At 41.3% G+C, this 21,890-nt stretch overlaps 1 protein-coding gene across 2 annotated transcripts in view; it reads left to right on the plus strand.

Annotated features, from left to right (window-relative positions):
- LOC100728286 (protein kinase C-binding protein NELL1) overlaps positions 1–21,890 on the plus strand; it is a 755,088-nt gene that overhangs the window by 201,808 nt on the left and 531,390 nt on the right. For both annotated transcript variants that reach the window (XM_063256788.1, XM_063256789.1), the window contains exons 10-12: positions 462–535; positions 5,757–5,856; positions 21,436–21,564. In XM_063256788.1, coding sequence (XP_063112858.1) covers positions 462–535; positions 5,757–5,856; positions 21,436–21,564 — 303 coding nt within the window. The remainder of the gene's footprint in view (positions 1–461; positions 536–5,756; positions 5,857–21,435; positions 21,565–21,890) is intronic.

Below are 21,890 nucleotides of genomic sequence, written 5' to 3' on the forward strand. Positions count from 1 at the left end.
TAAGGACAGCTGCCTCCCGTGATCACAGGAAAATAAACAACATCATCACCCACTGCAGCCAGAATTCTGATATGCGGAAGATATATGAGGCCCTTTTACTCAGGTGCTTATTCCAAGGCTGGAATGTCTGAGTCAGACCCCTTCTAACTGTACCCTAGGTGATGGCAGCCAGTTCTTCCACCTTTTAACCTCTTCCCATATCAGTTCATCCTCTCATTCATTTGGCAACTGCAACATTGAGGTGACTGCATGCTCCTGGTGTGCGGGCAATGAGGCTCATCATGGCGGGGGTCCAGGAGGGGGCCCTACAATATTCTCATGCTGTTCTTCAGACAAAGACGTCTGCATTGCTCAGAGGCTGAGAATCTGCCTTGGTGGAGTCTATTGGAGCTGGATGGTATCTCAGAGATGATGTGGTTACATCACATGACTAGCTGATCTATTTTTCTGTTTTATTACAGCAAAATGCATCTATGGTGGGAAAGTTCTTGCAGAAGGCCAGCGGATATTAACCAAGAGCTGTCAGGAATGCAGAGTAAGTTCTAATCTCACGATCCCGTGGTGAGGAGATAGTTGGGAGAGTGGTGTGGGCTTTTGCTAGGTTCTTAAACAGGGCATCTTGGCCAAGATGTGTTGCTGAGGGGCAGAACCCTATAGGTGCTGGGATGAGGCAGAGCACAGGGTGGGCACAACCTCTATTCAAGTGTGATCAGCCAAGGTCAGCTGAGGATCAGGTAGCCTGGGAAGAAACCAATAAAGGCAGACTGTTGAGAGGGCAAAGTGCCAGCAGTTACTGTGAGGCAGGCCATTTGGGGGAGCTCAGGAAATGGTTTTCAGTTGGTGTGGGGCACTAGGTCTGTGATGCCAGATGCAGCAGTGTCCTCCTGCTCCTGAATGTCAGGTGTCGTGCTGCAAAGTGCCCTGTCTCTTGCTCACACCTTCCCCAGAAATAAAATGTAAAGAGTCATGGACCTCGTTTAATAATCATCTGGCACAGATACATCAGGCAAATGCTCCGTTAACATTCTTCTAGATTTCAGGTACAGAACAGTGCAGAAAAGAAAGTTCCTCATTATAGACCTGCAGTGTAGTGAGGGAGAGGACAGGAATATAAATGTGAGATACAATGACACTTTCTGTTTGAAATTCTGTAGTAGACTGAAGGGATAGAGAGGTTGGGAGTAAGGACCGATGGTCTGGGAAGGCCTCGCTGAAGGTATAATTTTAGAATAAAATCCTGGGCATGGAGAGGGAGCCAAGCATGCAGCTCTTTGGTTGGGACGAATTCCAGAAAGAGGAAAAGCGGTGCAGAGGGCTTGCAACAGAAGCTTACGTGGCATGTCCCGGGTAAGCAAGGATGCCGCGGTGGCTGGGAAATTGAACAGGGAGCAGTAGGAGATTAAAATGGGGGCATGGTGTGGGGCTAGAACATTTAAAGACTTTTAAGACAGGGTTCAAAGGTCCTGTGTTTTGACTTTCCTATTTATGTAAATCCTATCAATCATGGCAATGCAGTGTGTTCTTTCCTGTACGTTTTCCTTCATTCAACAAATATATACGAGCTTCTACAATCTTTTGTGTTCATATTTCATTAAATGCTTTTGGAGCAACTATTGTGTGCCAGGCATAGCGCAGGATGGAGACTAAAGATAAGACCTTATGGTTCCCTGAAGATGCTGATATGTACTGAAGTCAGGAGACAGGAAACCAAGCTCTAGTGCAGGGTGGTGAACCTGAGGCCATTGGTCAGTGCTGTGCACTAAATGATAGCACTGGTTAGGGCGCCTTGACTCAGTGTGAAGGGGCCAGGCAGTGCTTCTTGGAGGTGGCGGTTGCTCTTCACCAGAAATTACTTCCCAGATAAGTGAGAGTGAAGGCATATTCCAAGCAAAATAAATAGCACTCACAAATGCCCCAAGCCAGAAGGAGGGCTTGTCTTATTTAGGGAACTGTAGTGAATTTGACTATGTGATATCTCAGGGTGAGAGAGTGAGGAGGGAGAGACCTATAAAGCTAGTGGGGGTGAAAAGGTTCCTGCATTGGAGTTGATATTAATGGGAATGAGGATCCCCTGCAGGTGTGGTGTGTGTGTGTGTGTGTGTGTGTGTGTGTGTGTGTGTGTGTGTGTGTAAAGCTTTGAATTTCAAAGGACACTGTGATTGAGTTGGTGGGGACACTTAGGGAGGAATATGTGAATTTGAGCAGTTGTAGCCAAGAAATGATGAAGTTCAGGCTTAAAGCAGCAATGACAAAGATGGAAAAGAAATTTGAGAGCTAATTTTAAAAAAAACAGAAGAAAAGTAGCTTTGTGTTTCCTTAGGTGTGGGAGAGAGCACTGTGAGGGAGAGAGAGAAAGAACCAAGTTGATGTCCAAATTCCTGGCGTGTTCAAAGGGAATAGCAGGTTCTGTTTTTGGAGGAAATCAGCAGAAACCTTCTCTAGATAAGCAAACTGATGATTTTATGGGAGGATGTGAGGGGACTTTTCTAATTCCCTGAAAAGATAGAAAGATCAGGTTCAGGAGGGAACAGGGTGTAAGCCATTCCGGAAGTGCATAAGCAGAGGCATCACCAGATTCAGGAGCTTATCTGCTGTGGCAGGTGACTTTTAATCATTTCTGCTGTCCTTGAGTCCCCAACAGAAGACTCAAGTTCTGGGACAGGGAATATGATTAATATAACACTGGATCAAACACACAAGTCCTTATTGTTGGGATGGGACAATATCTAGCTCCTATGGGCTCAGCATGGGAATCTGGTCTCCTGGGATTACCATCCTATTAAACTGCATGCAGTGGAGACACCATTCCCCAAGAGGAAGCTATGGTAACTACAGAAGGGGACACTAACTCCTGTGTCACCTAAGGGTGATGAATGCTGTCTTCATTCAATAAGGTAGTTGTGCTTAATCAGGTCACAGAGGGTGGAGGACAAATGGGGCTGGTTTTAGACATGTGGATCTTGACTGTATTTTGCCTATCAGTGGCTACAAAACCATTTTCCCAAAACTTATGGGCCCAAAATCAACACTTTATCCTTCTTTCTCATACTTGTGTAGTTTGAATGCGCTGAGTTGGAATCTCATAGGCTGCTAACGGTAGAATCCTATGAAGGCTTGACATGGCTGGATGTCCAAGATGGCTTCTTTCCCTCCATGTCTAGCACCTCAACTAAGATGAATAGAATGAATGCCTTTGTCAGTGTTTCTCTGTGCTGCTTTCTTTTTCTCTTTTGCACCCTCTACATGTGGCTATCCTGGCCTCCTTCCTTACAGAACCATGCTCTCAGGGGTTTCCCACATGGTGATTAGCCTCCCCTAGCATAAGCCCTCTGAATCCCAAGATGGAGGCTCCAGTGCACCTTGTAACCTGGTCCCCAAATCCATGCCTATGTGTTCTGTCTATTGTTTTGGTTATTTATGACCAGCACCAATTCATCACAGAGGAGGATGCTGCGAGGATGTGACTGACAGGAGGCATGATTCACTGTGAGATGTCATCTTTGGAGATGAGCTATATAATAAGTGTTTGTGGTACAATTTTCTTCTTGCAAATGCCATGTACATATCTTCCTGGATGGGAATTTAGTAACCCATTAAGTCGCTTTTTGCACAGCTAGAAAACTTTAGCAACCAACAAATTCCCTTATTTAGGTGATTATCTACCTCTGCAGATCCCCTACCCACTGGTCTTACATTTGTTTTCTCAGAAGAGAGCAGGCTACTTTCGCTTAAAGTGTAACACTGCAGCTGAAAGGTCCAAGTCTCCTGTGAAATAGACCTGGGTTTAAATCCTGAAATTTTACCTAATTGTTAGAGAAGTGTTGTTTGCAAATGTAGAGCTGGGTTGGAGAACATGTTTTGGTCAGGAGGTGACAGTGAGAGCTTTTCCATTCTTTTGCAAGTTTTCCCTTTCCTCCTCTTGCCTGATCAACTATCAGGAAAGAATTCTAGAGGCAGAGCCCCCAGCCCCAGAGGAAGGTGGGTTAGGCCAACTTCAGTGAGCGCACATTCGCCATCCAGGCATGGAGGCACATAGCCGTAATCCTAGAGGTAGGCGACTCCCAGAGTGAGGCTGAGGCAGGGGGACTGCGAGTTCTTAGCAAGATTCTGTTTCAGAATGAAAATTTAAATGGAACACTGTGCTGCAGCTCAGAGTGGAGTTCCTAGGTTCACCCTGAGAGAGAGAGAGAGAGAGAGAGAGAGAGAGAGAGAGAGAGAGAGAGAATCTTGTCCCTGTCACTTATACTGAGCTGCCTCACCAGAAATGCTTTTGCTGCCCAGCACTAACTCGGAACAGTTGACCCAAACCTTACTGCTTACCCATTGCATTCCTGGTTCTGCACAGCAGGGCCGGAGGCAAGGTGAATTTCTGTGTTGATACTTTATTGTTCATTCTTCAATGGTGGTGAAGCGCAGAGGGGGAGATGTGTAGTCCTGAATGAGAGCGTGAGGAACCAGGCACAAGAAAGTGAATGGGGAAGGCAGGAGAGCAGATCCCACAGGTGAATTTTTTAAAAAAGTATAAAGTCTACTGCAGTACTTTTAGTATTTTTTGATTCATAAAACAAGTGTATACTTAGCTTATACAATTTGGAATTTAGAGAAAGGCCTCTAAGGAAGAGAATGGAATTGCTCCAGAACCTTACCACCTAGAGACAATCTCATTTATCGGTTCCATCTTCGATAGTAGGAGTAAAATTCATCTTGACAACCTTTGTTTGGTCTTCCTGGAAGAAGACTTGAACTGAGACTCCCCATAAGTGATTTATTAATGCAGCACTCCCAGGGGAACCCAGACAGGCTGTGTGGGTGACCGGATGGGAGGGGAAACTGAGCAAAGGTACACTTTCTGATGGAAGGAGAGACATAGCTCAATTCCACCACTGTGTCTAGGACGCCCCTTATGGCCCAGAGAGTGTCCTTCCTCTGTGATGGGCACATTCCATGCCATTCAGTCAGTGGCTCTGGGCCAAGGAAATGGGGTTGCAGGACTTCTAGGTTACTTCTCGCTCCTGGACACAGTGGTTCCAGGGCCCAGGGGCAATGCTCTGAGGAGGACAAGGTGAACCTTTGGTATCCAAAAGCCTGGACCTGGGATGTGGACACAGACAACTAATTAAATGGATCCAGGAGAATTCACCTCCCATACTTTATGCCAGGACTAGTGGGATTGCCACAGGTTCCAGGCCAGCCTGGGCTGCATAGTGAGTTCAAGGGCTGCCTGAACTGCATAGCCAGACCCTGTCTCAAAAACACCAAAATAAAAAGTAAAACAGGAAGACATTTTGTTCCTCTTTGAGTTTGCAATGCCTGGTACCCAGCAGAGTGCTGGAATTGGTGCACTTAAAAATGGCACAGAGCTCTCTGACTCTGCTTTCACTGATGTCATCGTGCCCATGGCTCAGAATCCACCATGCTTAGGATACCGACGGCAGAAATCAGTAAACCTCATGAAGGAAGCCTCCCCTTCTCAGGTCAATTGTTCAAATTTATCGATTAACACTGTCAGCATCCTTCTTCAGTACAGAAGATACTAAAAACCCTGGAATTGGGCTCAATTGTAATAGAAAGGGAGTTTGCCTTCTTTCCAGGACTCTCACTGTTTAATTTGCAATGTTATTATTAGTGGAATCTCTGGGAGTGCTGATACTTTCTGATTGTTATCACTGCAAGCTATTAACAATGAGGATTATTAGTTGGTACCATTGACTAACCACATGAATATCTTTTTTATTTCCCTGATATCTGACCTCCAGGGTGGAGTTTTAGTGAAAATTACGGAAACGTGTCCTCCTTTGAACTGCTCAGAGAAGGACCACATTCTTCCGGAGAATCAGTGCTGCAGAGTCTGTCGAGGTAATTGGGTTTGGTGGGGTGTGGAGGTCTGTGCTTGGGATAGGACTCGGGTGGCCTTGTGTGTGTGTGTGTGTGTGTGTGTGTGTGTGTGTGTGTGTGTGTGTGTGTTGTGTGTTTAATGAATAGTGTGAAGGGAAAAAAGCACACACCACAAGCTCTGTTCTGATCCTTAGAAATTTCTGTGTCTTGTTTATTTTTCTCAGATATAGTCTCTACATTTGCAAAATGAGGATAATATCTACTTCTTAAGAGTGCCGTTAAGACTAAACAGGTTAATGCATAAGCACCTAGCCTAATGCCCACCATGTGATAAGTGTCCAATAAATACTTGCTGCTACAATAATGCCAGTGGTGGTTCCTATAATAATCATCGTCCCCATAATTATTACATTTTCCTCATGAGTAGGTTGAGGAGTTATCTTTTCAGCCTGGTTCATGGACCAGTTCCCATATCTCATAGAAAATATAACTCACAGTGAATCTTTATTCATGAAATTCATTTATGTGCATTTTGTTTTACTTCTTTGAATGAACACAGACTGAAATGAGTAACACCGATTGCTAATTAATTCTTGGGTATAAATTGTTTTCTCCCTCTTCCTAGAATTCCCTTTTCCCCCAAATACATTCTTTCTGCTCACACATTTTTTTCCTCTCTCTCAAATTCTTACCTGGGCAGATTAGATGGATAAGGAGAACCTAGAATTTATGCAGAGTCCTAAAATTGAGACCACTTAAACTGATAGCTGTTATTTTAAAAACAGTATCTACTCCCACTACTTCACTTTCTCAAATCTCTAGTTAGATCTGTGTCGCCAGAATTTCCACCCTTCTAAAGTAAAGAAGGCCGGAGCAGCCTTGCGGTTTGTCTCAGGTGACCTCATCTTTTACATTTTTCTATCTTTTCTGTAAAACAAGAGTTAGTAATAGTGGTTATTTTAGCTTTTGTAGACCAGCAGATTTCTATTACAACTTTAAATTCTATACTATGCAGAAAAGCAGCATAGATAATGGGTATAGGAAGAGCGGTGGCTGTGTTCCAGTAAAATTTTATTTACCAAAACAAGTGACAGTTCCGAACTTGCTGACCACTCCCCTAGCACATTTTGAAATACAAAAATGTTCTGTTTTTTATCATGGTGTGTTTTTATTTCAGACTCTGACTTCTGTCTAAGGTTGGTCATGAGAGAGCCATGCTGTAGTAAAATTCTTAGGAAATGTTGGTACCTGGAGAATCAGGGATATGCTAACCATGGCATCAGAGTCTGCCCTGATGTATCTGCTTTTATGACTACAAGCGTGTTTGCAGCTGGGATGCTTTGGCAATTCTTACACATTGAATGGGATTTTCAGAGGGATGAAACTATTGGTAACCAATAAGGGTATCAGGTGGGCCTTATCATTTAATGCAAAATCCGTCATTTGCTCTTTGTTGAGGTGCCAAGTGGGACTCAGCTTATGCCAATCCCTTCTGATTTATGGTTTCATTAGAGCAGGATCATTGATTAGGCCACAGAAATTCAAGAGGAAGTCATTACTCTAACCCAGTTTACAATAGAGCAGAAGGCCCTGCTTGTGCTAGTACTTGTCCTGCCCTTCTTTATCAATAACAATGCTGAGAGAGGTCACACCTCACCGGAAGGCAGACTCCCATTCCCAGCACTCTAGGGGCTTTTACCAAACTTGACTCAGCTACAGGAAAGTGAGAGCAAGGAGTGAGGCTCCCCAGACTTGGTCTCGGCCATTTGATAAACTCAGGATATTTTTTGTTCTCCTTCTTCATATGTGTTTTCTTCCATCCCAACCAGGAAATCCTTTTTATTTTTATTTTTATTTTTGAAGCTGTTGGTTTTTTCTGGAGATTCCTGAGGGATAAGTAAGTCTCTGCTGTCCTCTCTGAAAACTCCACATTTTGACAGGAACTGAAATGTGTCTTTTTGGAAAAATATGGCAGAGAGGAATTTCTTGTGGGAAGTTGGGTGAAATAAAACTTTCAGGTCTATGAGTTCTCGTGTTTCCCTCCCATCTCAGAATTCACTGGAATGAAGGAATTATTTTTCACTAAGGTCCTCATTAGCAACTTTTACCTCAGTTACTTCCTTCTTCCCTTCCTATTGACCCATAGCAGAGAGGGTACCCAGGCTCCCTGTGCACTTCTGTGTATCGGGCAGTCAGAAAATGAGAGGCATGTTCATGTGGGCAGTCAGCATCTCTTACGTAAACCCTACTGTTTTGATAACAACAAAACATCAGTCCAGATGAGCTCAAAGTACTGTTGTCCTCTACTATGTTGGTGATGAATTTCAGTCCATTTCCTTCCATTCCCATCTATCTTCCAAGAGCCTCTCTGCAGGTAACATAGTAGACTCTCTAACATAGTGGTTTCTGTGAGAAGTCTTTTATCCCGCTGATTCTCATTGCCTTCTTCCCTTTTGATTCACATTCATATCTTTTGAATGGGTTCTTGCAGAGAAAAAGGGGCCAAACAGTTACTATTCTGCCAAGATTTGCAAAGCCCAGGGACTTTTTCCAAGATAAATTATTTAGCTTTTCTTACCCCTCCTCCCTTACCCCTGTATAAAACAATAAGTAATGGAAAGGTGAGAAACACTCGATTTCTATGTAAAGCAACTTTTACCCTTCACGTGGAGAGGATGGCACTGTCCATGGATTGGCAGGCAGCAAGTAAAGAGAGAGGCGGGAGTTGGATGAGATCAAGTGCGTATTTCGGGGTGGACGCTGTGACATGGTGTGATGCAGCCGTGTGACGTTTGCCACCCTGGCTTCAGTGATTCCAGAAACCAAAGTGTCCCTGGCTCTCTCAAACTTGCACTGACGACCTTACAATTAGCATGTTAACTCCCCGCATCTATTAATCAGTTTGAAAGAAATTATCCTTTGAGAATATCATTCCTCAGAAGTCTAAATTAAAAAGCCTTTGAGGAATATAACTTTTAATTTTATTATACAGGTAATTTTTTAATGAGCCACGTGTGTATGTTCAGAGTTTTCCAGGGTTTATTCTCATTAAGGCTCTGATGAGCCACCTCACCTGGGTGGTTTATTTCTGTCCCCAAGTGACTGATGGCATAAGGCTGAAAAATCAACATCCCATTTAATGATTATATTTATAAATCTGTTTTTTAAATGCAGGAGATAAGTAAGTGATGGAGATACCTTCCTGTCAGATAGAGTGTCTTTGTGGCTGTGTTTGTGGTCCTGAGGACTAAACACGGGGCTTTCATGCACGCTTGGCAAGTGCTGGGTCACTGAGTTACACTCTCTGTCCTTCGTGTCCTTGTCATGTCAGTGACTTAGATGGGATTTTAATTGAGTCTGTATACTTTGTATATGAAATATTGTGCAAATCCCATTTTGCTCAGCTGTAATTAGTTTCCTCAGGTTATAACTTGTTAGTTTTATTATGTAGGCAATTTTTAAATGAGTAACATGTGCATGCATATGTAATTATTGTCCCCTTTCCACTGACTAATCCAGATGAATGGTGCAGACTGTGGTTTTACATTACCCATTTTCTTAGTGGAAGTTAAATCTGAGGGCTTTGTGTTATCAGAACTGGTATCATGATCAGAGCCTCAGAGACTTTAACTCTACAAAGTTTGCAAAAGCTGTGACAAATTCCTCTTCTTTTTGACATAGATGAACAAAACCATCAAAGCAAACACTTACATCCACAGGGCTGTTGGTGTAGCTAGGATGCCCAGGGAGAGAACTGCAGAGCGGTGTGGGCCAGCACATGCAGGGGGAGGAAAGTCAGTGGGCACTGGTGGAAGAGACCACTTAGCCATTGCTGGGGCTCGGTTCCCAGTCACTGGCAGTAGGATGTACAGTAGCCCTCAGCATGGCCTCAGCTTCCCCAGATGTCTCAGCACACTTTGTGCTGGCAGCGTGAAATTTGTTTACCCGCCTCATTACCTTGAGGAAATAGCCATAGCTGGAGTCTGCCCACTTGTATTGTGAGAACATTAGGTGGATAAGAGGAGACGGCACTGGAGTGACATCTCTGCTGCTTCCTGGAAAGAAGCAGGAAAGGCCTGAACTAGTCCCAGCAGATAAAAAGATTGCTCATGAATTTCTGGTCCTCTCAGTTAAAGGTTGGAAAGGAAACAAACAAAATTAAAGCTGATGACACGGATCACACATCCATGCTCCAAGAAAACACACCAATTGTGTGGCTCATTCCAAAATTTCCCAACACACTTCTCATGGTTTTGTTCCCTCCACCACCAGCTCTAATTGCATTTGCAGTATCGTTGATGACTTTGGAGGACTTTGCTGCATGTTTGTGACTTCCAGTGTTGGAGAAAAATGTTCTTTCGGACATCTGTTCCAAATGTGCTTATCTGTAATTTTAATTCATGCTCACTTGTCTTGTCATCTGGCCTGGACTGAAATTAGTTGGGATTATTTGTACTACTTAAGATTTTACTCCCTTCCATTAAATCCTCCCAGAATCTCAGTGTCCCACGATACCCCTCCCCAGGTCTTCCTTATCATTTTAGGTGAATTTATAATTGACATGGTTCTAGAGAGAGGATTTCAGGGTATTTGAGGTCAACAGAGATCTGGAAAAGTGACACTTAATGGGACTGTAATCTGGTGTGACAGTGGAGGATCTGGCAGTGCATAGACAAGTCAGGTTCTCTGCCTATTGATAGATGGGGTGGGATCTGATCAAAACCCCTGAAGCATGAGCTAAAGTGGCTTGGGAAGAGAGTGCCTGTGCTGAAGCTGGGAGCAGAGGGCATCTGAAGGAGAGGCTGGGCTCAGGGAACCAGCAGTTCAGTGACTGGAAAGTGCTTTAATGAACTTGGATCTGGGAAGTGCCCAGAATGAAGCACATAGCTCCAAAAGACCTAAATCTAAACAAGGCTGTTCTTCCTGGTAAGAGCTCAGGTATCTCCTAACACATGTGTATTAGGTGTGGAATGCATAAAGGAATTCAGTTCTCAAAAAGGTTCTTCAGGCCGTATCTTCCCTAAACCATCCAGAGGAAGAGAAAGTCCAGGTAGGTAAAGTGCCTGACCTCCTAGGGTCACACTGTGCACAGGAGACTGAGGGCAGGGAATGGTAGTCTATGTGGAGTCGACTTGAACTATCTCTGCGATGCTTAGTCTTGCTAGAAGAAGTAGCTTGTGCGTTATTCATTGAGGAAGAAGTCATGGGAGTAAATCCTGCATGTGTGTGTCCATCATTGGCTGCACAATGCAATTATGAGCCATAATAAATGTTTACATTTTCCATAGTTATACAGAGTGTGGACGAGGTTCTAAAGAGCAGCAGTGTGGGAGACTTCGTGGTTATAGGCAGGGCTGGTTATGTGTACATTTTGTCCATGAATTTAAAGTAAACAAATAGTTTAAATAGGGTTATTAGTATTTGCAAAGGGACTCTAAATACAGGAACAGTAAGGGGGAGATCAAAGCTTAGGCTGTTCCCAACTAGCAAAGAAAAAATTGTGATTTCTAAGGTTTATTGCTTCTTCATTAATTTCCTTGAACCTGTCTCAGCCACTTGATGCTCTGTGTGTTTTGAATGCCTGTTCTTTGGCAAGTCAACTTCGCTGCTCCTTCAAGTCTTCTCCTTGGTACCTGGAAGGCCTCTTCTCTGTGAGTACGAGTTATTTTAGCAGACATACATATTAACATCCTGAGTTGGTGGAACAAATTTGCAAAGTCTTGGAATCAGAAAAGAGACTGCAATGCTAGAGGAATGAAAAGAAAGTCTGATGTGGCAGGAGGGATGTGATGGGGTGGTGTCTGTCGCTTCAAGTTGAAGTTGAGAATTTTGTATTTGAAGTAAAATGGGAGGCCTGTGAAAGATTTTCTGAAAAGGTGACACAATCCAATCTATGATTTAAAGCATTCTTTTTTTGTGGAAAATGGATTACAGACAGCCAAGAGAGGAACAAAAAGCAAATGAGGGATGCTCAATAGATAGAAGTGTGTGGGGGCAGAGTGAGTATTCTATTCTTATTATGCTGTGGAAAGAAAGAGAATCAGGAGGTCTGTATGAAACTAGGGACTGAGTACATGGCCTTGGATTTTATTCAGATATGACACGTCCCCCACACACAGACATACAGACTTAGACACACACAGTCATGTGTGCATGAACATGAACAAACTGAGGAACAAGGACAAAGATGACCCCTGATTTTCCAGTTAGTGGCATCTTAGAGGGACATGGAGGACCTGAAGAGAGGAGCATGACTTGGGAAGCAGGATCAAGAGTTCAGGGTTAGCTGGTGAGTTCTGAAATGCCTGTGTGGAACAAAAGTGGGTGACTGGATGTGATGACAGATGTGGGTAAAATGAGGCAGGCTGAGCAGTGAAGATTATTTCCTGTGTGTTTAGAGAGGAGCATGGATTGTGATTATTGATCCTAGATGTTCTTGACCATTTCCTATGAATAATTGGGCACAAGTATTGGTCCATATTTAATTTTTGTTAAGAACATATTTGTAGAGTGAAAATCTTTATCCTAGATGAGCTACATTTATTTTATAATTTTTCAGAAAATAGAAAGGCTACTGTCTTGGTTCCTTTCTCATTGCTGATACCCAATACCTGATACCTGCAATTTGAAGGAGGAAAAATTATTTTAACTCAAAGTTTTAAGAAATTTCAGTCCATATTTGATTGCTCAAAGGCAGGACAACATGGCAGAGGGGCATTGCTGAGGAGAAAAAGTTCGTGGCATGCCAGGTAGGAAGCAGTGGGACTTCCTTCTTTCTCTTTTTAATTCAGGCCACTAGCCTATTGTTAGGTGCCACCCACAAGCAGAGTGAGTCTTCAATCTTCAGTAAATTCATCGTTCACACCCTGAATTATATTAATCCAATTTTGGGCTAATACGGTTTCATCCAGTTACCTCTGCAAAGCTCCACTTGCTCCCAGTGCCTGAGGCTTGGGGGAGCATCTAGACATAATCCACAACACTCCTCTCCTGGCTTGCAAAGGTTTCATGCACATCCCTTTATGCAAAATGCATTTAATTTGCTTCTAAAAGTTTCCAAAATCATAGCAATTTCAGTATTATTGGAAAATCTAAGTCCAAAATCTCTTCTGAGATTTAAGGTAAACTTGTATGTGCAAGCCTCTATAAAAGTGGAAAATTAAACACTTCCAATATACAACGGCATAAGGTAAACATTCCCATACCAAGAAGTTCTAATAGGGAGATACAAAAGAAAGGGACAAAAACAATCCAGCAGGGCAAACATTAAATCCCCAGTTCTGTGTACAGCACCCAGGGTGATCTGTGGCGTGATGTGCAGAGCTTTTCTTCCATTTATTGAAGTTTATTGTTACAATGTAGGTACACATAGTGACCACATTCATTATAGGAAGTTTGTGCCTGTACGTGATGTGTAAGGATTTCTCTCTCTCTCTCTCTCTCTCTCTCTCTCTCTCTCTCTCTCTCTCACTCTCTCTTTTTTTGCATCCCCATTTTCTCTTTGGAAACTCTCTTCCTCTTCCTGTTCATGAAGCTCTGTTTTCATTTTATCCTTCTTTTCTAATTTTTTCCTTTTCCTTCTTTCCTTGCTGTCAGTTGTAGCCTTCATGGCCTCTTTCTTGGGCCGTCTTTGCTTATTTCTTGTGGCTTTCCTTGGTCAGTCCATATTCCTGGCTTCAACAAACTTTGGGGTTCTCCATGGCACTTTTGGCTTTACACACAGAGCTTGACATACTGCCTTCTCCAAGGCACATTGACTGCCCTCTCAAGCCTTCTCCGGAAATCTGTGTGGATGTCAGAAGCTTCCTTGACTCCACAACTACTGCATTCTGCACGCATGAAAAACCCGCACCATGTGAATGATGCCAGTGTGAGCTACCTACTGGAGAAGCACACAAGCTTCTTTGTGACTTGCCGGTAAAGATCAAGTGCCTGGATGGCTGAGCACTGTGAATCCAATCCCAAGGAACAGTTCTCTAGGCTGCTGCCATTGTGAAACTTGCATTGGAGAATTTCTTCTCAAAGCAAAGATTTTTCTCTTTGCAATTGTAGGGCTGCCGAGGGTGGAGTCCTGTTGGTTCTATCAGAGCCCTTAGGTCATGTATTTTTTATTTTGCAGTTGAAAATTACATGACTTTTTGCTACTAACCTTTTCGGCAATCAGGTTGTCCTCTATTCCATCTTTGTGGGCCACAACTGCACTGGAGTTTTCTTTCTGGTCAAACTCAGAACTTTCAAAATATTTGTTCTTGATTTTTAAACTTTGTTCTTGATTGTTAACCCATAGTAGATCTGTCTAAAAGCCTCCCAATAGTAGCCATACTACTGCCTCAATATTAGACTGCTTTGAATTTTTCCCACCAAATTAGTTTACTGCACTTAATTTTAGTCTCCTGAAAAGTCTCTGGACATGAGTAAAATGCAGACAAATTTTCTGCCAGAGCATAACACACATGGCTTGGAATTCAACTGCCAGTGGAATCCTTCTTTCCAAGTAAAACTGCTTGAACCTGCTCTTTTGTAGCTGTCAAAATTGTGGTCTTCTGAGTTCTGACCAGAATCTCCCTTCAAGCTCAGCTCGCAGGATTCTAGGGCTGATTCTCCATCAGGGATCTACAAATCTTTCCAAACTTCTCCTGTACAGCATTTCTGAGGGCTTCTGCACCACAAGTCAGGTAGCATCATAACAGTGACTCCACCTCTCTGTCTTAGTTACTTTGTCATTGCTGAGATCAAACATCCAACACTCACAATTTAGAGGAGGAAGGGCTTATTGTGGTTCACAGTTTGTGAAGGTTTCAGTGCGTAATCAATTGGCTCCAAGGATGGCATCACAGAGGGGCAGCACAGAAGAGAAACAGTCCATGGCAAGGGAGGCAGGAATTCCTGAGTTTCTTTTTCCCTGTTTATTCCGCTTAGGCAATGAGCCTATTGATTCATGTCTTGCACACTAGGGTGGGTCTTCTTTCTTCAAAAATGTCACCATTCACTCTCAGAAACCCATCAGTGGACTAACTCAGTATCACACAACCTTGATCCCGTTGCCTCCTCAGAGTCCAAACTATGTGTGTGTGAGGATATCGAGGGCCATCTGCATCTAAGAGTTAATGGTTATGAATGACTTATGAATAGTATCAGAAAATAATCACTAGTAATTGTTTATACTCTTAGATATGTAAATTTCAGAATTACTTTTTAAAAGTGGTTTTGAGAACTTTAGAATCAAATTGTGACCATAATTTCAATTATCTTGGATGAGTAAAATCCCAGACACATTTTCATATTTATTTTTGGTTTTTGATACTGCAAATTGAACTCAGGACCTTGTGCTTGACAGGCTGGAACTGTGCCACTGAGCTTTATCCTCAGCCCCGGATGCATTTTTCTAACCTGTGGATAGTGGTAATTGTGGGGTAGTGTAGGAATTGAATGAAGTACAGCTGTGTAACTTGCTAAGCATTATTCCTGACATAATGGAAGAAATAAATAATATCAGCATTTCTAAATACCAGTTCTTGAAAGCAGAGTAAAGATTCCTCAAGAAAGTAAAGCTAGAAATCCCATTTGATCCACTATTAATCTTCTACAAGAATCTTGTACAAGATTCTTCAATTTTCAAAGAGCTACAGATACCAAGTCACAGTGGTACATGCATACTCATGTTTATATTAGTAAAGCTCCTAACAGCTAAATCTTGAGAGTCAGCAGTATGTCCATCAACAGGTGAATGGAAAAACAAAATATAGCATTGCACACAGTGCAGTATTGCTCTGCCAGAAAGAATTTGAATACAATAATGTTAAGTGAAATAAATCAGATATACAAGCTCAAATAGCACATAGTTTCTCTTAGGTGAGAAACTCAAAACATAAATAAACCACAAAGTAAAGGATAAATAATAGGAAATAAAAAGATAGTTCCTTTAAAACAGGAAAGAGACAATGATAGAAATTGGGGATGGGAGATAAAAAAAGAATTAAGATGAGTTAAACACAAGCAAGTGAAAAACTCTTAAATTTTTTGTACCTTGTGTGTCTTCTATGATCACATTATTGCTTTTAATTTCATAAAAATAAATATGCTAATATTTTAGGAGAAGGATAGATTGGAGGAGACTCCTACATTTTCCTCAGTTGAGAAAAAAATGCTCCAAAGTCTGGTTGGAGGGAAGGTGGGGAGGGAGACAGATAGATAGATAGATAGATAGATAGATAGATAGATAGATAGATAGAGACAGACAGACAGACAGACAGAGACAGAGACAGAGACTCTGAGACTAACTGGGTAGCAATGAAGCAGCAAGTGAAGACAAACAGCCAGGAGAGAAAGCTGTGCATCTTAAAATGCCATGGTGTGCAGACACACCAGGTAAGACAGACAAAGCCTTTGAAAGGATTCTGAAAGGCAAAGAATCAGTTGCAGATTTATGAGTTGGCGTTCGACTCAGAAGCTGATGCTCAGTTGTAAGAATGGTGATGACCAGCTGGGGTGAAGTCTTCTAGAACTGGACTGGGGTAAGGACTGCATAGCTGTGTAAGTTACTGAAATATCATCTGATTTGTTTCTTGCAATAGGTAGATTTTATAGCATGTAAATTGTACCTCAATAAAAGTTTTTAAGGACAGAACTATGGTGACCAGCACACGAGACAGATATGCCTTCCAGTTGGCTATGATGGGGGATTGCAGGTCCCTGCTGTTTTCATCCATCCATTGGTTCTGCCTTTAATTTGCAGACTTCTGTCTGCCCATTTGTCCACCCATCCTGTAAATCATCATCCACAGCACCATCCCTGTGAAGGGAGGTTTTGGTTAAGAGTAATGAGTTAGACAGAAAATCTAGTGCAAAGAAGTTGGAGTGACTGAAGTAATGCTTCTTAAGATATGGCAGAGAGGGGGAGAAGGAGAGAGATAGAGACAGAGATAGAGAGGGAGAAAGAGAAAGAGACAGAGGCAGAAAGACAGAATTTTTTGAAAATGAGAATTTACTTTGTAGACTTTGAATATGTGCATATAAAAATGATATTGTCTTTATCCTTTAGATGGAATACTCAGAATCAATTGTTCTAGAGAGTAGAAAATATTGATTAAAAGCTCTGGCTTCAGTCAGATTTGGTTCATGACTTTCCGTGCCTTACACACATGCAGCAGCATGTTTGAACTTCAGTTTCTCCATCTGTAAAACAGGGTTGTTAATTCTGCTGTGTAGAGTTGTTAACAGAATGAAATGGAATGATGCATGTAAAACACTTAGCTGATTACCGAGCTCAAAGCACGTGCTCAATAAATGTTAATTAAGCTCATTACTATACCCGTGCCAGATTCTTTAAGATTCCCCCAGTTCATCCTTTCTTTTTCACAAAGATTAAAATTGTATTTTTCCCATGAGGATCTGTGTCCTGCCCTTTTTCAAGTTTCTATATAGCATTGTTTTGTGTCCTACAGAAATGATTTTTCTGTCTCTGAAACACTTGAGAACATTTGCTTGTATTTCAATCCATGTAGATTGCCTGGTTTTGATGCCTCCTCACATGTAACTTACCTCTTCCTAGAGTTTGTAATATAGCTATGGGCAGGGGTTATATTTTAAATGTCTTTGCATTTCCGGATGCTTATACGCAAAGGGGATGCCTATTTAAACCTGGCTGAGTGGCTGCTCCCTCATTGTGGTAAGGGGGCCATGATAAAGGATTTGCTCTTAGGGTTGGTTTGTCCCATGGTCCTTCCCTGACCTTGGGATAAAATTTTCCCCACTCCTTGCATTGTGAGTGGACAGGGCACATGCTTGATAGAGTGATGTACATTCGAAAATATTTTATTTTTCTTACTGTAAATTTGAATATTTAAATCATTTTTAATTGACAATAATTGTACGTGTTTATGGGTTACAATGTGGGTGCTGTGAGATGTTTGCAGTTGTGTTTGGAAAGATTTACTCGTGCTGTCAGATACATGTAGTAAGAAAAGTTCAAGTCACCCAGAAACAATGCCAAGAGAAATACAGCACAGAGCGTGTGTGAGAAAAGATGAACCTGTGGCACTGGTTGCAGTCTCATGATGAGTAGAAATATGAGAGCTACTTATTCATCAGTTTTGATGCAGCACTTGAAGGGCAGGCTCTTCGGGCAAAGGGAGCTCTAGTGCCTAAAATCATTCTTGTAGTGAAAAAAACCTCATGGTCTTGGTCATGAGCTCCTTGAGCCTTTGTAGAATTGTTCTCAAGTGCTAGAGGCTTTGGATTGCTAACAAGTTAACCTCTTAATCCTCTTGTTACTGGGGCAATCAGCAGTTAGCAGTTCACAGACATGAGGCTGGGTGTAACACCACATCCACCAGGGATGTGTATTTCCCAGCAGTCCAGGACATGGCTACATTCTCCGCTTTTTAACAGCTGAGTTTTGCTGCGGTAGAAGGGTGTGACGTCCTGGGAGTAGACAGAGATTGCGCTTAGCCAGACCTGATTGAAAACCCTGGCATTGCTGTGAGGTGGGTGTTGTGAATATGAGGGCTGGAGCATCCCTTTTCTTACCTCGAAATTATAGCATTATTGTTCTGAACTTCATCATTACTGAACTAGCATGGCTGTCCTCCCCACTGTGGGCACTGTTTACTGATGAGACTCTGGATACATGTGTAGCTGGAGCTGTTCCTAGTGGTTTCTGTGCATCAGTGTAATTAACTTTCTCAGTGACATATTAATAAGGTGTATTATGCTAGTAGTATCCTCATCTAAAACTTCCAGTATTGGTAATATTTAATAAAATGTATTTTAATCTTCCAGATTAAATGTAACCTAAGTGTGGTTGGTCTAAAATTCTATTTCAAAGATAGAATCTCACGTGGAAATGAATTAATTTTGAAAGTTTCTCTAGTCCAGCAATTTCTGTATTTTCTAAACTCTAAATTATTGTTCCCATAATCCACATGTCAAAAACACAGAAACATAGCTCTTCTGTTGAATTGGGACAGGGGAGTTGAACTCTGTGTGACAATATATCTGTGCCAGGGCTCTGAGGAAAATGCACTGAAAATCACTGATTTTCTTCTTTTCCCAGAACATGATCTTTAACTAGATAAACAAAATGATTTATAATATTTACAGATGCAGACTCTGAATTACAAATGACATGTCTTGATTCCTAGATCTATTTGTTTCTATGACAACACAATATGTGATTCTACATAGTAATTATTATTTGCTAAAGTTTACTAATTCAAAGGTGATAAAATACCTTTGGATATATCACAATGGAACTTTGAAACTTTTGTAGTACATCTAACCTGTTCCTCCTAGATCACACCAAAGTGCTGTATGATATGTAAACAATTTCCTTTTGGAAATTTGATGGGTGAGGTTTACGGTTAGGACTAGGGTTAGGGTTAGGGTTAGGGCACTAGAGTAAGGGGGGAAATTAGAGGCAAAATATATTGAAAAATTCTGATGACACTAAAATACTTTGGGTTGGTATCTGTTCTCAGAACACTTTTAGTCTTGTGTGATTTGGGGCATGGCTTCTGATGGACGCAGTGAGGAGGCAGCACACCTTGTGCCTAGTGTGAATGGCTTCAGTAAGAACCTTGAAGGCTAAACCTCTCTGAGAGTGAATTGGGAGAAAATTAACTGTGCAAGGGAAGACCTGCCTGTCAGCCTTGAGTCTAGGCTGTGGTGTAGAAGGGAAAATTTGCATTCTGAAAAACTTAGCTCTACAATGTATTCTTGGTTAATTTCCACCCCAAGGCAAAAGTGTAGTTTATACTCGTTTTAGGCTGATAATTCCAAGGCAACTGATAGAACCAAGCACAAATACTATCTGTGGAAATGCAATTTAAAACCTCAAGTAATTGTCTCAGATTAAATTCCAAATGATATGAGGTTGCAAATAAAAGAATTCCTCAAAACACAAAAGCATCTTGGGTGACACTTAGCATAAACAACAAATTACAGGATTGTGTGTATACAAATTGAAAATATTGGAATTATTCATGTAAAATATGCATGCATAAAGTGTTTAACAAAAATAAAAACTAGTAAACTTAAAAGATGATATAATAAGGGACTATCAAATTTGACTAAACAGGGCAAAAATGAATCAAACCGTATTCTAGAAAATAAAAATATAGTAAGTGAAAATTCCACCAATATCAGTGACTAAAACAGAATGTGGCAGAGCTCAAGATAGAAATAATAACTGTAAGACATATCTGGAAGTCACAAAGCTCAGCCTAGAGAGGAACATATATGTACTATATGAAAGAAAATCTAAACAACAAGAAGAAGCACTCACAGAGACAATGTTTGAAGAAAGAATATTTGATAATTTTCTTAAATGATGAAAGAGTTGCTCAACACTAAGACTCAAGAATTCCAAGAAACCCTAAATAAAAATAAATGTACAAGTATAGTCCTTAAAATAAAACTAAAGAATACAAACAAAATCAGTCAACCAACCAATCAGTCCAACAGCCAACCAATCAAACAACCCACTATCCAGTGAACCAACCAGCCAACCAAACCAAGGAAACAAACAAAAACTCAGTCTTCAAAGTATACAGAAAGAAAAGAGGTAACTACAGATCAAGGAACTGGATTAGCAACTGAATACTCCCTAATGATCAATAGAAGTTATAAGGAGTGAAATAATATCTTAAATACATTGAGATAGAAAAAGTATATGCAGTAAAACTTTTTAAAGTATGAGGATAATCTATGGACATATTTAGATGAATTAAAATCTAGTATAGTAACTGTTAAAAAATCTTCACAAAAGGAACTTTCTAAGGAATACTTAGGAAGAAAAATAATTATTCTGAAGGGAATGGCAGGAATTCTGCAAGGAATATTGAACAAAACACGGTAAATATGTGCTTTAAAAAGATTCCCCAGGAAACATGTTTAAGTATGTCTGTAGAAATCCTGTTTATAATTCAAAATGTGAAAATAACACAAAATAAATTGTGGAATCTTCATTCTACAGAATAGTTATGCATTGGCAACTGATTCGTTCAGGCATTAATTTGAATGAATAGAACAAAGCACACCGTATAGATTTGCACAACATAATTTTATTTCTATGGGCACTAAAATGTACACAGCTAAGTGATATTTGTTTGAGGATAAGAGCTTGTGTATGACTAAATAATAGATACGTGAAAGGGAGAAATCAACACAAAATCCAATGCTTATCTCTGGTGGCTGGGAGAAGGATTCATTGGATGGATATAAACAAGGAATACTGATAGTATTTTCAGTTTATTTTATATACTTGTATCTTTTGTGTGTGTTGTACGTTTTATGAGAAAACAGTTATAAAGATTAATTATATAAGAAGGTAATAGGAAGAGGATTTGGGATGAACATGGGTAACAGCTATTTGGTAGGAATGACCTTATCAACCTGAGTATCCAGGAAAAAGAACCCTTAAGCAATGAGGATGGCCAGAGTCCTGTCTCTCTTTTCCATCGTTATCCACCCCAGCTTTGCACATTGCTAATATGTGTTTTCATGCACTGTGATAGGTAGTGACAAATGTTTTGTGTTTTGTTATCTGGGGATCTTCTATTTCCTCCTTTCCTGATCTGAAGTTTTCTGTGCATCTTACAGGTCATAACTTCTGCATGAAAGCGCCTAAATGTGGTGAAAACTCAGAATGCAAAAACTGGAATACGAAAGCGACTTGTGAGTGCAAGAGTGGTTACATCTCTGTCCAAGGAGACCCCGCCTACTGTGAAGGTAAGGAGGAGGAACAGGCTCCTGAGAGATGGGGTTAAAGACTAAAAGCCATCGCTGGCCTTTGTTCCTGGGGACTCCTACAGACACCCTATGTTACTCCAGGTGCTCTGTTCCCTGGCTTTATCCAGGCTACCTCACCTGAAAGAACAAGATCCTGTAAGTCGGTGAGGAACGCAGGGGCTCAGCACATCCCATATGGCACTGTGTCTTCTGACCAGAATGATCCTAACACGTGGGTTCCACTTTCAGTTTTGAGGAGATGGTAATCTCCAAGTTCAGTTATGTACCCTGTGCTGGATTCTTTGCCAATAGCATTTGGCATTTAT

Source organism: Cavia porcellus, unplaced genomic scaffold, assembly GCF_034190915.1.
Source record: "Cavia porcellus strain 051 isolate PalLab524CR breed Dunkin Hartley unplaced genomic scaffold, mCavPor4.1 scaffold_9, whole genome shotgun sequence".
Lineage (NCBI taxonomy): Eukaryota > Metazoa > Chordata > Mammalia > Rodentia > Caviidae > Cavia > Cavia porcellus.